At 50.9% G+C, this 16,879-nt stretch overlaps 1 protein-coding gene across 1 annotated transcript; it reads left to right on the top strand.

Moving 5' to 3' along the window:
• The first annotated feature begins 2,538 nt into the window (after positions 1-2,538).
• Positions 2,539-16,347, top strand: LOC115603550. Its single transcript, XM_030475478.1, has 6 exons — positions 2,539-2,587; positions 5,721-5,834; positions 8,439-8,579; positions 10,746-10,894; positions 13,691-13,807; positions 16,079-16,347. Exons 2-6 carry the CDS (start codon positions 5,721-5,723, stop codon positions 16,272-16,274), a joined length of 717 nt encoding a protein of 238 aa, XP_030331338.1. The 5' UTR covers positions 2,539-2,587; the 3' UTR covers positions 16,275-16,347.
• Positions 16,348-16,879: the final 532 nt, after the last annotated feature.

Genomic DNA, 16,879 nt, shown 5'->3' with positions numbered 1-16,879 from the left:
GGACAGTGAGTTAATAAACAGCAGAGAACAATGGGGCTGAGGGACTGTGCTGGGTTTGGCTGGGATAAAGTCAATTTTCCTCACAGTAGCTGGTATGGGGCCGTGTTTCAGATTTGTGCTGCAAAGAGTGTTGATGACACAGTGATGTTTTAGTCATGGCTGAGCAGTGCTTACACAGTGTCAAGGACATTTCTGCTTCTCACACCCCCCACCAGTGAGTAGGCTGGGGGTGCACAAGGAGCTGGGGGGGGCAGCCAGGACAGCTGACCCCCTCTGACCTAAGGGATATTCCAGAACATACACCATCATGTTCAGCATATAAAGCTGGGGGAAGAAGAAGGAAGGATGGGAAAACGTTTGAAGTAAAGGTGTTTGTCTGCCCATGTCATTGTATGCAGGATAGAGCCCTCCTTTGGTTTATCATGCACTGTTACGCAGATAAAGCTCCTCCTTTGGTTGGACACCAGGTGCCCACCAAAGCTGGTCTATCATTCTCCCTCCTCAGCTTTCCTGGCGATGGCTGAGCACCTTCCTGCCGATGGGAAGTAGTAAATGGATTCCTCACTTTGTTTTGCCTGTGTGTGCAGCTTTTGCTTTACCCAGTAAACTGTCTTTATCTCAACCCACGGGTTTTCTCACTTTTACCCTTCCAATTCTCTAATCATTCCCACCGGAGGGGGAGTGAGCAAGCAAATGTGTTGCTGGCTGGGGTTAACCAATGACAGGGACTTGATGCCTTCTTTGCCTGAGTCTTTACTGACAAGGTCTCCCAGGCCTCTGTGTTCAATGTGGGGCTCCAGGAGGAGGAGAGCACATATTGTTAGCAGCCTCACGAAATCCCAGAGGGACAAATGCCAGTTTCTGCCCCTGCAGGGGACTCACCTGCACTGGCACAGGCTGGGGCTGCCTGGCTGGGAGCAGCCCATGGCAAAGGTCTGGGTGGGCAGGAGCTGGACAGGAGGCAGCGTGTGCCCTGGCAGCAAGGGAGGACAGCAGCATCCCGGGCTGTATGACCAGGAGCACGGCAGGAGAACAAGGGAAGGGATGCTCTGGAATACTCCATCCAGGTTTCAGAGCCCCAATTCAGGAACGCTATTGGCAAGCAGGAGTGGGTTTAGCAACGGGCCCTCAGGACAGGCAGGGACTGGAGCACGTTGCCTGTGGGGAGAGGTTGGGGGAGCTGGGCTTGTCCAGCCCGGAGAAGGGAAGGCTGATGGGGACCTCATCACAGACAGCAGCAACGAGGAGGTCATGGAGAACACAGAGCCAGGCTCCTCATCATGGTGCGTGGTGGGAGGATATAAACCAATGGTGGATAATGAAGAGGAGAGGTTCAGCCAGGACATATGGAAACCCTGTTCTGGGAGCACCTTCTCAGCACCTCTCACACCAGCAGCTCCTGCACACACAAGGCCCCTGCTTCGCCCCCAGCACCTCTGCAGCCAGAGCTGAGCTCCAAGCACAGGAACAAGCCCAGGGCCTCCTCCTCACCTCTCCCCTGCTCCTCCAGCTGGGATGGCACCAGCACATCTCCTGACAGCTTCTCCTCCCTTTAGAGCACGCACCCACAACGTGTTTCAATTTAACACTAAAGTAGGATTGAAAAGTCAAAGAACACGTACCTGGATGCGCAGGGCAGCCAGGGGAGATGCAGCCTCCCCAGGGAGGGGTCTCCTCTGCACTGGTTCCTGCAGGGCTCTCGCTCCTTAAACAGCCCACGCTCACCGGGGGGGCCCCCGTCACAATGGGCGTCTCCACAGCGACCGCCACGGCTTTGTGATGGCGGCAGCATCGTGCCCATGGCCACTGGGCACCCAGGGCTTGGGACTGGGTGAGCTTTGAGGTCCCTTCACCCCAAACCAGTCTGTGACTGTATGACTGTAAAAGACGATCTGCATTTGGATGCAGAAGAGCTCTCATCAGTGAGTCAGCCCCACAAGCAGGGGCAGACATTTGTGCAGGAACATCCTGTCTCTGCTGCTGCCCACGGCAGAGGCCAGTGGAGACCGTTCAGGGCAGGGCAGGCTGGAGAACAGCCAGGCTCAAGGGCACCACCGCCACCTCCTCTCAAAGAAGCCCAAGGGCTGAGGCTCTGCAGCCTCTCCTTTCCCCTGCACCACCCTTGGCCTTCAGCCCCACAGCAGAGCCCTTCTGCAGCCGCTCCTCAGCTCTTGTTGGTCGCTGGCAGCTTCCAAAGGCAGTTCTGCCTCTGCTGGAGCCGAGAGCAACGGCCCAGCCCGTGCTGCGGGGTGTGCAGCGCTCTGATGGCACCATCCAGTGGCTGCAGGGCTCGGCAGCGCTGGCAGGAGCAGAGATGTGGGGCCTGACCCTGCTCCCGGGGCAGACGCGGGTGAGTTCCAGCCCTTGGTGTTTCTTGGCAGGAACCTTCGCCTCCGCCTGCACCGCCGCCATGACACCGCCCGGCGCGGGGGGATGACGGCAGAGCCGGCGCCACGGAGGGCAGGGCGGGAAGGGGCGGGGCGCGGCGTGTGTGGGAGCGGGAGAGCGAGGGGGTGTGGAGGGGACAGGCCGGGATGGAGCCGGGATCGAACCGGGATGGAGCCGGAAGGAGCCGGGCAGGAGCGGGGTGAGCGGGGCTGCGGCAGGGATTGAGCGGGAAGGGCAGGGCTGTGGGTTGGGATGGAGCCGGGAGGCAGGGGGTCGGGAGCAGGGCTGCGTGGGGGGGCAGGGCTGTGGGTTGGGATGGAGCCGGGAGGCAGGGGGTCGGGAGCAGGGCTGCAGTGGGGGGGTCAGGGCTGTGGGACGGGATGGAGCGGGGTGGGCAGGGGGTAGAGCAGGGCTGCAGTGGGGGGAGGTGGGCTGGGCTGTGCCAGGAGGGGCCGGGCAGCGGGGCCTGAGCCAGCAGGGTAAGTGCAGGCAGGGATGGAGCCCACGCTGGGGCAGGGGCTGGGCATGCTGGGGGTGGCGGCAGGACCATTGTGTCCCCCCAGGGCTGGGCTCTCAGGAGGCTGAACCGAGGTCCTGTGCTTTTGGTGCAGGGGTGCCAAGAGCAGGCGAGTCCTTGAGGAAAGATACTCGCTGCCCCTTCGCATCAGGTCAAGATCTGATCCACCCACCTTGTGTGTCCCGTGCCGCTGTGTGCAGCCCAAGAGAGTTTGGCTGAGAACTGCCACAGTCCTTAAGCACTGTTTTGGGCAACCCAGGCAAGGAGATGGGCACCTGCAGGCAACGCTGTGCCTTATCTCAGCACAGCCCCAGGCAGAGCACGGACTAAGGAACCCCTCCCGTGCTGAATCAGCACTGTCTGCATTGATGACTGGTGTAAGAGATGTGTCTGGAGGATTAAAGGGTTGGTTACAGAACGAAATACTTCCAGTGCAGACATGTTTCCAGGTCCTGAGTATCAGTTCCCAAGATCTGGAGCACATCTTTGTGTATGTTAAAATGTTATTGTATCCAAATGGGATTTGTCATTCTTGAATTGTGTGACATGATAATGACTATGTAAATTATGAGAAATCATGTTTGGCACCTGTTTGATAGGTATATTCTTAATGCATACAGAAGCTGAGATAAGCTTAAGCAGTGGCTGTCTTGCTTTAGCCCTTTGCAGGACATCTTGTACCTATTCAGATGGCTGCAATGAAACAAGAGGCTGGCTCCAATGTGCCATTAGGGTGGAGAGACTTCCCTGTTACTCACTCCTACCATGTAGCATTGATGTATGATGCTAAAGGTGTTTCCCTGGAACACATGGGAACCAGACTTGAGCAAGGAAGGTCAAAGTGAAATGAAAGCAACAGTGCTCGTCTCGAGCTTTGTTCACAGTTCTGCAACAGGAGAGTAAGTTGGAATTGGGATGGTTGTTAGGACCTTGCTCCTTCTCAGTGTGAAAATCATGCAATGAGGAATAGCACTTTAAAGAATCTGGTGTTCTCCCTTTTAAGGGAAACAAATGAAGACAGGAATCACATGAAAAGACCGTATCTCTCAATGCATCCTTCTGTTCAGAAACATCATTGTCTGCCTTTTTGTTTTTCTTCTCTAAAGAGCGCTGTGGAGAAAGTGGCGGCTGGCTCTGTCCCAGTTCCTCAGGTCCTGCCACTTGGAATCCCTCTTCCAGGGAAGGCTAAACATGAAGTAGACACAAATCCTCTTCTAGGAATGAAATCAGGTCTGAATAAGAGCTTTGAATCCAGGTAAAAACTTCTGCTACGTGTTCATGTGAAACTTTGAGCCTCGAGACTTTTGTTTGCGTTTCATGATCATTTCCATGAGGGCACATTTCATTAAGAAACTTAGAAAATTCACCAACATGTTTTGATGCACCAACTCTACTTGCACTTAATTTTATGCATTCAAGTAATATTACTGACATATGAGTTGTTTCATACCTGGTAGCAGTCTTGATTGCTTCCAAGATGAAGCTCTTAAGCTGTTGCATTTTGCTTTGACTGCAAAAACCAGTGCGTGAAAGTATAGTAAATTTTATTAATTTCTCATCCACGTCCTCTGTGGATCATTGGCCTTCACCCACAGCCCAGGAGATAAACATCCGAGGCTGAGAGAGCTGGGCTGGTTCAGCCTGGAGAAGAGAAGGCTCAGGGGAGACCTTAGAGCAGCTCCAGAGCCTAAAGGGGCTACAAGAAACCTGGAGAGGGGCTTTGGACAAGGGCCTGCAGGGACAGGACAAGGGGGAATGGCTTTAACCAGACAGAGGGGAGATTGAGATGAGATATTAGGCAGAAGTTCTTCCCTGTGAGGGTGCTGGGACACTGGCACAGGGTGCCCAGAGAAGCTGTGGCTGCCCCATCCCTGGCAGTGTTCAAGGCCAGGTTGGACACAGGGGCTTGGAGCAACCTGCTCTAGTGGAAGGTGTCCCTGCCTGTGGCAGGGGTTGGAACTGGATGAGCTCTAAGGTCCCTTCCACCCCAAACCAGTCTGGGATTCTATGATTCTGTGATTTTGTTCAATACCTTTAGCACTGGATGTAATTCTTAAATGATGGGCAAAATGAACCATAGGTTCCTTCAAGTGCCATATATGTTAGTAAGGGTAAGAATGGAAAAGCAAACTGTGTTTTATTCGCCAGTGTCAGGAAACATTACCAAATTCAGGTTCCTCTTCATCCTGCAACAACAACTACCGCATCTTCAGGACCTGCATATGCATCTTGTTGCAGTGCTAACTAGTGCAGTTAGTTAGTAACTACTGCTTATGTCCTAGCTGTAGAAGATCCATCATGCCTGAAACCTTCAACAGGGGCAGGTGTGGGCATATATGTAAGAGCACCAAGTTTTGACAGTGATGCCTGTAACTGTCTCCTCTAAGCTCTTCCCAAGAGATAATAACCTGATCTAACAAGGCAGTGGTGTCATTTTTTCCCCTGTATCATCAGAAAGATGTCTTGTCTGGGGCAATGCTGTAGTTTCAAGTGATGACTGAGAATATTCACCACCTCTTTAGATGAAGTTCATAATTAGGAGGATTTCAACTCCTACAATTGAGAGCAGCATTTGAATTTTACTGAAAACTAACTTAGTAGCTTTCTGGCATATTTTTAGTTGTCAGTAAAGTCACTCTTTCCAGTTGCCTCCATATTTTCTCAATAGCCTTTGATCTGTAAGGATCAGTACCAGCAGCTGTGGCTATCAGTTGCTCTCTTTCTAGTGACTTTGCTGCTGTAGACTCTAAGCAGGAAAATACTGAAAACCTCCTGATAACCTTAATGACATGATGTGATGTGGCTTTTTCTTCAGATGGCACCATGTCTTGAATGCAGACACCTCCTGCCAGTGAATACACCCTCTTGCATTGGATGTGAGTCACCAATAGCTCCACAGCTGCAGCCCCAAACCAACGTCTGCGTAAAGGTAATTGAGAATAAATCTAACAAAACAGCAATTTACCTGCTGGCATGCATTTTTCTAACAGATGACTTCATGAAAAATAGTTTGATCCAGCTTGGGTTTCTCTAATTCCATGATGACAGCTTTAAGGGTTAGTAGGATTCAAACCACCTTGAATAGAAATAAGCATTAAAGGTAAACCAGGTAAGCTCAGGAAGGCATCTTGAAGAGCACAGGAGGTAGCAGTGTGAAAGACAGGAACACGTGCACTTGTGTTCAGTAGGAAGATATTCTGTGATTCTATCATTTATGGCCTTAGTATTACTGAGCATTTTAAGTTTATTAAATACGTGCTCGTTACTCTGCTTCCCTCATTTGATTGTAAGTGCTTAGCACAGATGGGCTGGCAGGACTGGGGCAGTGGGGAGATGCCCAAAATGCTCAAGTGCAGTATTAGTCAGTGATCTAAAAGTGCTGGTGGGCTTAACTAGACAAAATCTACCCTATAGAATACTCCCTACCCAAGGGTATGCGACCCAGGTAGGGGCCATCCTCAACCCCTCCAGTCAGGGGAAAGGGTGTGAGAAAGAGCCAACTGATACTGCATGTCCACAGTTGGTAGATTATAGACACTGCCCCACATTGGATGTTTTCTGGCAGTCCTGATGCAGGTGCAAAGGCAGTCTTGAACTATTTGGTGGCAACCGTCAAAACAGCAGACTCATTATTCTCAGCTCTGGGGGAATCTCACTTGTTAATAGTGACTGTGCTGGGGCACCCTCAGGGGGATAAGAATCATTTTCCTTGCAGATGCTAGACTTTCTGTTTTGTGTGAGTGCAGTGACTAAGCAAACTGACACTGGTCTATACAAACATGTGGAGGTATTGATGCTGGATCTCCTGAGGGAACTGGACCATACTTTAAAATGAAATGTCACCAAGATCCATGGATTTGTGATGAGCAGGCGCTATGGCCTAACTAAAACCTGAAGCCCACAGCACAGACTTGAAGGATCTCTTCTATCTGCAGGGCTGAATAACCACAGCACTTTGGAACCAATTCCAGTGCCAGCTCAGCTCCAGCCATGAGCTTGCCCTGCCACATGGAGAGGGCATGTCGCTCCAGTTTACATCAGAGACTAGCACTTTGTAAGATCGGGTCCTCTTCTTATTAGTGCTGTTCATAGTTTTCAGATACTATGTGAAATGTATTCTTTCTCTGTTTAAAAGGGCAAAGTAATTTGTGAGGCGTGTGGCACAGGAAATCTTCACCATAAACACTGTGTGCCTTGTGAAAGCAAGCTGCCTGCAATACAGACGCTAAGGCTTCTTCCATCAATTGCACTAGGGTTAATCAAACCAAAGCACAACATTCTTTTTCTCTGGAAAACTGAAGTCATAGCCCTGTGTCCCTATGTTACAAAAGCAGAGATTCCCTCCGTCGTGGGATATTCAATTCCAGTACTCCCACAGATCCTCCATCACAAATGTCCAGCTAAACAGAAGTGTACCTTTGAGTTCCTCCTGTGGAAGTCAGGATTGTGTGTGCCATCGTGAAAGCTCAGAAGGCTCTTAGAAAATGGTGAGTCTTGGCTCCAAGGGAGTTTTGTTTGTGTTCAGATTCTTTTCAAGTGCAGTAGCAAACTTGAGTGTCTACATCAGGAAGAGAATTTTTGTTGTTTTCCATTATTTTGTGAAAATAAAATATTCTTTTCCATTATTTTTCTTATCTCCATTTGCTGCTTCCTCTACGTGCATACAGCTACTCTGCTTGGATTTGGCTGTGACTCTGTGTAACGGATGGGAACCTGGCTGAGAGGTGATTCCCTCTCGTGACTGAGAGACATAACACAGGATGTTTGTGTCACAGTGTATTGGGTAAAGATGTGTATGTTCATGGTGACTGTTGGAAAGACGCAGGAAAAAACGATGGTGCAGCTGTTGGGCACACCGGGGCGCCTGGCCAACGTTCTCGACGCAGCCAACACTGAGATGATGAGAAACTGCACGGCCCCATGAGTAAACGGTGACAGAGCTGGCATAAAGCAGGTTGTGTTCTAAGGGTATGAAAGCAGGAGCCTCTTGTAGCTGAATCCAAGGCCTCACCTACGGGTGGATGCACCGCGTAGGAACTTTCCCAGTTATCTGAGGCTCCCGGCATCGGCTGCAACGGGGCTTCCCAGCTGAAGTGTAGGCCTGGAGGATGACTATGTGGTGATTCATAGAATCATGGAATCATAGAATAGTTAGGGTTGGAAAGGACCTTAAGATCATCTAGTTCCACCCCCCCCGCCATGGGCAGGGACACCACACACTAACCCATGTCACCCAAATTGGTGATGTATTTCTTCTTTAATCCCTGTTCTCTCTATGCAGGAATGGTTTGATGCATTGCTCATTTTCCTCTGTACTTTATATATATATATATATATACAATTTGTTTTATTGTACTTAGTTACTATATATAGAGAGGTATCTACCCAATCCGCTTTACTGTGCTTGTTTGCTTTAGTGTGCTTGTTTGATAAACTGTGCATGTTATACAGGTAGTGTGTGATGGTTTTGTTGAGTACCCTGCCAGTCAGCAGAACACTTGTGTACCCAGCAACCTCCCTGCCTCTCTTACAGACACCAGGTCCTGCTGCATTCCCCAAGGTGGAACTGGACATCTTCAAAAAAAAGGGCTCCCATGTACACAATGGAACCAGAAGCAGCCTTGGAGGAGACAAAACAGCGAAGCCGGGGCCGGCAGAGTACTGCCCGGGAAAGGTAAGGCAGCCTGCCCGCCTCTCCTCCTCTGCTTTGCAACTACCAGCCCGTGAGCATCTCCACCTTCTGTTGAGGCTTCTGAGAACACACGAACACCTTACTGGAGTGACCAGCCATAGGACAGCAGGCCTGCTCCCCTGCCTTGGCCCAAAGCTGAGCAGAGGGAGGCCAAAGAACACGTCTTTGCCTCTCCACTAGCTCAGCTATTGAAAGCTGACACGCGCTCACACATCACAAGCTGTTCAGAAGGCATAAGCAGATCCTGGATCAGACCTTTGTCACGCACTGGGGATCAGCTGGCAGAGCAGGGGCATCCAGCAATGTCTGGCTGGAGCTAGAAGGGCTCTGGATTTGGAACCAATTCCAGTGCCAGCTCAGCTCCAGCCATGAGCTTGCCCTGCCACATGTCGCTCCAGTTTACATCAGAGACTAGATCTTTCCTTTGAGAGGCCCTCTAAAACTCTTTGAGGGATGTATTTTATCTGGCCCTTCGCTCTGTTTCTCTTGCCTTTACCTTCCTCCCCAAAAATGGGAGAGATGCCAATCAGTACTGCAGCAGGCCATTAGCAATGTCCTAATGACACCAAGTGTGCCACTGGGACAGGGGGACTTCAGCTAAAGGTGCAGTCGTGGTTTAAGCCCAGCGGGTAACTCAGAACCATGCAGCTGCTCGCTCACTCCCCCTCTTCTTCCTCCCCCCGCTCCTGGAGGGATGGGGAGGAGAATCAAAAGTCTGCAAATCCCACAGGTTGAGATAAGAGCAGTCCCGTAACTAAGGTATAATACAAAACCGCTACTGCTACCACCTATAATAATAATGAAAAGGGAAATAACAAGGGCAGAGAATATAAAACTAAAAGGGGAAAAGGGAAAGAAAACAATAAACACAAGCGATACCCAAAACAATTGCTCAGCACCCACCGACCGATACCCAGCCCGACCCGAGCAGTGATCTGGGCCTTCTGGGTGACTGCCCCCAGTTTCTATACTGGGCATGACGTGCTGTGGTATGGAATACCCCTTTGGCTAGTTTGGGTCAGGTGTCCTGGCTCTGCTGTCCTCCTCCCGGCTTTGTGTGCCCCTCCTCGCCGGCAGAGCATGAGACTGAAAAGTCCTTGATTGGAGTAAACATTGCTGAGCAACAACAAAAACATTGGTGTGTTCTCAGCGTTGTTCTCAGGCTAAAGTTGAAAGCACAGCACTGCACCAGCTACTAAGAAGGAGGAAAATAACTGTTACAGCCAAACCCAGGACAGTATCCACCCCTTATTCCATACCATTCACGTCATGCTCAGATCCCACATTTTTTAATGAGTGCTGCTGTAGTGGCCGTGCTGGAACTTCAGTGCGGAGTCCAAGGCAGCCAAGTGGGATGGCACAATTGATATCACCAATGCATTGTCTCAGTCCCTTTGGCAGCAGAGCGCAGGCCCCTGCTGGCAGCGTGAGGAGGAAGCGGGATCCAGCAGTGGCAGCATCCAGCTGGTGGCAGTCCCTGGCCCCGAGCCTGCCCAGGCCTGGGGGAGCCCTCACTCCCCGCTCTGCAGTGGCTGCCCCAGGCAGCCCTGGGCTGGCTCCAGCGCAGAGCTGCTCTCCTGGGGAGCCCCCAGCTCCTGCCAGGCCACCCTGGGGCGGCTGGGGGGTCTCTCTGCCCCCCTGCACGATGGAGGGATGTGGGCAGGGGGAGGGAAGGGCAGCGCAAGGGACGGGACCACGCCGGGGAGTGTCACAGACCGGGTCACAAAGGGCCCCGCTGTGACCCGCCGCCGAGGGCACGAGGGGCAGGGCATCCAGTGCAAGCTGGACCTGGAACTGGGATAGTCCCTGTGCCAGCAGCTCTCCTGCTCTCGGGAACCTTCTCTTCAGCTCTCTTTGTGCCCAGCCTGCATGTGGTATGTGACATGGGAATCCAGTGGTGATTAAGCAAAAATTGACTTTTAATTCAACTGTGAATTCACAGTGATTTGAAGATGATATAAATGATAATTTAGATGATAACTTAGACAATGAGCTTGCCTTCCAGTGTCTGTCGCCTACAAGAAAGCAGGAGGGGAATTCTTTACAAGGGCATGTAGTGATACGACAAGGGGGAATGGCTTTAAGTTGAGAGAGTGGGGTGAATAAGATGAGATCTTAGGAGGAAGTTTTTGTTTTTCTTCTTTAAAGAGCGCTGTGGAGAAAGTGGTGGCTGGCTCTGTCCCAGTTCCTCAGATCATCCCACTTGGAATCCCTCTTCCACGGAAGGCTAAACATGAATTACACACAAATCCTCTTCTAGAAATGAAATCAGGTCTGAATAAGAGCTTTGAATCCAGGTAAAAACTTCTCTTACGTGTTCATGTGAAACTTTGAGCCTCAAGACTTTTGTTTGCGTTTCATGATGATTTGTATGAGGGCGCATTTCGTTAAGAACTTAGAAAATTCACCAACATGTTTTGATACACCAACTCTACTTGCACTTAATTTTATGCATTCAGACAATATTACTGACATATGAGTTGTTTCATACCTAGTAGCAGTCTTAATTGCTTCCAAGATCAAGCAGAGCTCTCAGGGTGTGCTGGGGAGGATAGCGCAGGAGACAGTTATCCCTGCAGGCCACTTGCAAAGGCACAGGCTGGGGCTGCCTGGCTGGGAGCAGCCCATGGCAAAGGTCTGGGTGGGCAGGAGCTGGACAGGAGGCAGCGTGTGCCCTGGCAGCAAGGGAGGACAGCAGCATCCCGGCCTGTACGACCAGAAGCACAGCAGGAGAACAAGGGAAGGGATGCTCTGGAATACTCCATCCAGGTTTCAGATCCCCAATCCAGGAACGCTACTGGCAAGCAGGAGTGGGTTTAGCAAGGGGCCCTCAGGACAGGCAGGGACTGGAGCACGTTGCCTGCGGGGAGAGGCTGGGGGAGCTGGGCTTGTCCAGCCTGGAGAACGGAAGGCTGATGGGGACCTGAGATCTTGGGAAGGGAAGGCTGTTTGGGACTGGCTGCCTGTACCGGCAAGGAGGACATGGAGAATCCAGAGCCAGGCTCCTCACCATGGTGCCTGGTGGGAGGACAAAAGGCAATGGGGGATAGGGACAGAGGAGAGGTTCAGCCAGGACATAAGGAAACCTTGTTCCCGTACGCTCAGGCAAGTGCGGCATCAGGTCCCCCAGGGAGGCTGTGCAGACTCTGGCCTTGGGGTTTTCCAGCTGGGACTGAATCAAGCCTTGAACCACTTGCTCTGACCCTGTTTCTGACAGGTTGGACTTGAGACCTCCTGGTGTCCCTTCCAACCTCTCTTCTCTTATGATCCTACAGAGATGGTGTTGTGAAGGGCCACAAAGATGCTCCAAGGGCTGGAGCACGTCTCCGATGAAGAAAGGCTGAAAGAGCAGGGGGTGTTCAGCCCGGAGAGGAGAAAGCTCCAGGGAGATCTTACTAAGCCCATACCTAAACAGGGCCTACAGAAAAACTGAAGAGGGCTTTTTAGAAGGGTGTGCAGTGACAGGACAAGGGGGAACAGCTTCAGACATTAGATTCAGTTCAGACATTAGGAAGAAGTTATTCCCAGTGACGGTGGTGTAGAACCGGCAGAGGTTGCTCAGAAAAGCTGTGGCTGTCACATCACATGCAGTGTTCAAGGCCTGGTGGGACGGGGCCTTGAGCAACCTGCTCTAGTGGACCACTCTAAACCACCCCCTTTATGCCCAGAAATACCCCTGAAATATTTACTAAAAAAACCCCCAAAACCAGTCCCACAACACTGGATGGACACCCTAAAACATCCTCAGAGCCCCCAAAACACCACTGGGATCCCCCAGACTCATGTTTTGGCCACAAGGAAAGCTATGGCCAGGCACCCCAGCCTGCTGAAGTGTGAAGATCCTAGAACAACTGCACATTCATGCTTTCCTGCCTCTTTCCGACAGTCACCATGAACCTACACATATATGCGCTATTGTGACAAAATACATATACTGTGACAAAAACATACTTTTTGTTATGTCTCTCAGTCAAGAGAGGGAATCAACTCTCAGCTGGGTTTCCAACTGTTACACAGAGTCACAGCCAAATACAAGCAGAGTAGAGGTAAGCATGACAGTAATCGTTTCCTTGTGGTCCTCTGCAGTTTCTCATGTTCTCACCGTTGCCCACCGTGAGAGCTTTGGCCAGGCATTCAGCCTCCTGTTTCAGAACTGTGAACAAAGCTTTAGATGAGCACTGTTGCTTTCATTTCACTTTGACCTTCCTTGCTCAAGTCTGGTTCCCCTGTGTTCCAGGGAAACAGCTTTAGCATCATACATCAATGCTTCATGATAGGAGTGAGTAACAGGGAAGTCTCTCCACCCTAATGGCACATTGGAGCCAGCCTCTTGTTTCATTGCAGCCATTTGAATAGATACAAGATCTCCTGCAAAGGGCTTAAGCCATTGCTTAAGCTTATCTCAGCTCTGTATTCATTACGAATACACCTATTAGATAGGTGCCAAATATGATTTTTTCATACTTTACGTAGTCATGATCATGTCACACAATTCAAGAATGACAAATTGCATTTGGATACAATAACCTTTTACAATACAAACAGACGTGCTCCAGATCTTGGGAACGGAGAGGGACTTGCGTCTCTGGGAAGTCCATGGCAAAGAACTGCACTGTTTACCTTTGACTTTCTAGGCATCTGTGCTGTCTTCCTGGTTAAGATGTGGCAAATGTGAAGCAGCGCTTGGATTTAATTACGGGCAGAATGCAGAATTCCTTGTGCAGCAGTAAGCTCGCATTCAGCTGGTACTTTTGACTTGTAGTGTCTTATTTCTGCTGCTGCATAAGTGGTCACCGTGTCTGAGGGACGACTACTGAAATCAGGCAGCCTCCTGTGGCTTTCCTAGAGGCGTGCAGGTTTTTCTCCAGGAATAGTTGGAAACTTTCTGTAAGTTACATGTGATGGGACATTTCTCTTGCTGACACAATGGCACAACTTGAAATACCTTCACACCATGTGAATGAATGGGAAGCCCTCTAAGTAATCTCTCCATGAAACGATGTCTTTTCATGGCCTTGTGTCTGGGAGCTGGATGGTGCGGGTTGTCTAAATGTTGACACATGTGCGTATCTTGTATTTCTGGATGTCTGTAGCATGGACTTTGTGCAGTCTTGTGCAGTCCTGTGGAAGGCAGTATCTCAGCAGAACACTGAGCTAGAAAGAAAATCTAGCAAGTCCGACCACATCATCTGGAAATATGGGTCACAAAGGTAAGCAGCTGCCAGCCTGTTTGCGCACCGTGTCCTCACCTACTTCGCCATCTTCTGATTCTTTCAGTCTGGTCCCGGCCCGCTGCCCTCCCAGGGAGATCAGCCACAAACCAATGAGGATTTAAACGCAATGTTTTAAATCCAACTAGGACTCAGCAGAAGTGAAGAGCCAGCACAGACTGTAAACATGAGGCTTAGCAGGGCTACACCCAGGAGAACGTTGGTTTTTGCACTCATCACTCCCCATGATCTCCCCCCCCCCCCCAATCTGTTAATCTGTTGCTTTGAAAGGACTCAGAAGACTTTGAGGGTACACAGTTATTAAGAGCAGGTGATGATTTTTTCTTCTTGCTGTGTAGGAGGGTTATGTTACAAGTGCCTCCTTTCCAATCCCTTCCTCACAAGCTTAATGCTGCACTGATCTCTTCTGTGGAGATGATTTGTTTGTCTTTATAGTGAACTTTCTTTTGGCTTGAGAGAGAGATAGAGGTTTTTAGGACCATGTTCCAGAGCTGCTTCTCTGCTTTTCATACATAGAACCCCCTGTGGCTCTCCTGCACAGCATTGCTCTCTCAATTCTGCTTCACAGCAGACCTGAATTCTGACAGCCAGTAATGTGATACAGATGTTCCTGGCACGAGGTGCGCTGTCTTGAGTGCTTGGATGTGGTGAGTCCTGCAAAGACATGGAACATGGTTTTTCAAGGCTCATGAAAACACAGGCTAAGGAAATAGCTGTACCGTTACGGTGTGTAGAAGATGCCCAGCACCAGCTTTCTGTCAGGTGTCTTCTGCTGTAGGAACAGGGGCCTGATGTTCGCACTCTCTGAGCAGTGCTCCAGGACGCCCGAGAGTCGGTACCGGACAGGAAGTATATAGATTTTGCTTCAGTTTTAGTTGGGAATGCAAGGAGAGAGAGAGCAATGCTTCTGGCGGCTTTGTAAATATCTCTGGGTGTACAAGATGCCCAGGACCAGCTTTCTGTAATCATTCTTTGGCTGTGGGAGAAGGATCCGGACATTCACATTCTGTGAGCCGTGATCCAGGAATTCTGAGAGCGAGAAATAAAGAGGGAGTCCGCAGACTGATTTTCGGTTTTAGATGCAAAAGCAAGGATCGGGAACAATGCCGGTGGCACAGTTGCAGAGATCACCACGTGTAGAAGAGGCCCAGAAAAAGCATTCTCTCCCGTATCTTCGGGAGGAGGGCTCAGACGTTCACACTCTGTGAGCCATGCTTCAGGAAGCCCGAGATTGGGCACCAGACAGTGTGCAGATGGAGTTTTAATTGGGAAAGCGAGGAGCAAGAGCAATGCTGGTGGCATCTTTGAAAAGATCTGTGGGTGTAGAAGAGGCCCAGCACCCACTTTCTGCACTGGCTCTTCAGCTGAGAGAGCAGGGCCCAGAAGATCGCAATCGATGAGCTGTGCTCCAGGAAGCCCAAGGACAGGCAGCAGAGAGAAGAGGCAGTAGGCACATGGAGTTTTAGGTAGGGAAGTGAGGAGCGACAGCTATGCTGGTGGCACTGTTGCAGAGCTGACCGCGTGTAAAATATGCCCAGCACCAGATTTCCGTCCCATTTCTTCGGTTGTAGGAGCAGGGGACAGATGAGAGCACTCTGTGAGCCGTGCTCCAGGATGCGAGAAAGCAGGCAAAAGACATTACAGGCAGTAGGCAGATGGAGTTTTACGTGGGAAAGCAAGGAACGAGAGCAATGCTGGTGGCACATTGCAGAGCTCACTGCATGTAGAAGATGCCCAGCAGTAGCTTTCTGTCCTGGCTCTTCAGCTGTAGGAGCAGGGGCTGGACATTCGCACTCTCTGAGCCTTGCTCAAGGACATCTGAGAGTGGGCACCAGAGAGGAGAGGCAGCACACGGATGGAGTTTTATGTGGTAAAGCGAGGAGCGAGAGCAATGCTGGTGGCACCTTTGTGGAGGTCTGTATGTGCAGAAGATGCCCAGCAGCAGCTTTCTGTCCTGGCTCTTCGGCTGTGGGAGTAGGCGCCGGACATTTGTGTCATACTGTGGAAGGGACTCAAGGAAGGGCCTTAGAAGTTGCATAAAATTGGACTTTCAAGTGGGAAAGTGAGGAGCAAGTGCAACGCCGGTAGCACTGTTGGGGAGCTCTATATATGCAGAAGAGGCGCAGCAGCTGTATTTTGTCCTGGCTCTTTGGCTGTGGGAGCAGGGGCTGGACATTCCTTTTGTACGTGCTGTGCTGCGTGACGTCCTTGAGAGGGCACAGTGGAGGATGCACGCAATTGGACTTTTAGGTGGGAAAGCGAGGAGCGAGAGCAATGCCGGTGGCACCGTTGCAGAGCTCACCACGTGCAGAAGAGCCCCAGCAGCAGCTTTCTGTCCTGGCTTTTCATCTGTGGGACCAGGGGCCGGATGTTCGTGCTCTGTATGCCGGGTCGCAGGACGGTCTCGAGCAGGAACCGTAGAGGTTGCATGCAATTGGACTTGTAAGTGGGAAAGCGAGGAGCCAGAGGAATGCCGGTGGCACCATTTTGGAGCTCACCATGAGCACAATAAAAGCAGCAGCAGCTTTCTGTCCTGGCTTTTCGGCTGTGGGACTAGGGGCCGGACGTTCGTGCTCTATACACAAGGCTGAGGGATGGTCTTGGGCAGGCTATGCAGAGTTTGCATGCAATTGGACATTTAGGTGGGAAAGCGAGGAGCGAGAGCAATGCTGGTGGCACTGTCGCTGAGCTCACCGTGTGCAGAAGAGGCCCAGAAGCAGCTTTTTATCCTGGCTCTTTGGCTGTGGGAGCAGGGGCCGGATCACAGAATCCCGGACAGGTTTGTGTTGGAAGGGACCTTAAAGCTCATCCAGCTCCAACCCCCTGCCACGGGCAGGGACACCTTCCACTAGAGCAGGTTGCTCCAAGCCCCTATGTCCAACCTGGCCTTGAACACTGCCTGGGATGGGGCAGCCACAGCTTCTCTGGGCACCCTGTGCCAGCACCTCAGCACCCTCACGGTGGAAAACTTCTTCTTTATATCCCATATAACTCTTCTGTTTTTCAATTGGAAGCTGTTACTCTTTGTCCCATTCCTACACCCTGTTGTAG

Source organism: Strigops habroptila, unplaced genomic scaffold, assembly GCF_004027225.2.
Source record: "Strigops habroptila isolate Jane unplaced genomic scaffold, bStrHab1.2.pri NW_022045639.1_ctg1, whole genome shotgun sequence".
Taxonomy (NCBI): Eukaryota; Metazoa; Chordata; class Aves; order Psittaciformes; family Psittacidae; genus Strigops; species Strigops habroptila.
Note: the sequence above shows the minus strand (reverse complement) of the source record. Positions and strands in the feature narration are given on the sequence as shown.

Bases quoted from the DNA above. Each gene is read 5' to 3' on its own strand.
- LOC115603550 (XM_030475478.1), top strand. From the start codon at position 5,721: ATGGCACCATGTCTTGAATGCAGACACCTCCTGCCAGTGAATACACCC. The intron at 5,835-8,438 runs GTAATTGAGAAT...CCTCTCTTACAG, and splicing joins AAACCAACGTCTGCGTAAAG to ACACCAGGTCCTGCTGCATT. The intron at 13,808-16,078 runs GTAAGCAGCTGC...TTGGACTTTTAG, and splicing joins TGGAAATATGGGTCACAAAG to GTGGGAAAGCGAGGAGCGAG.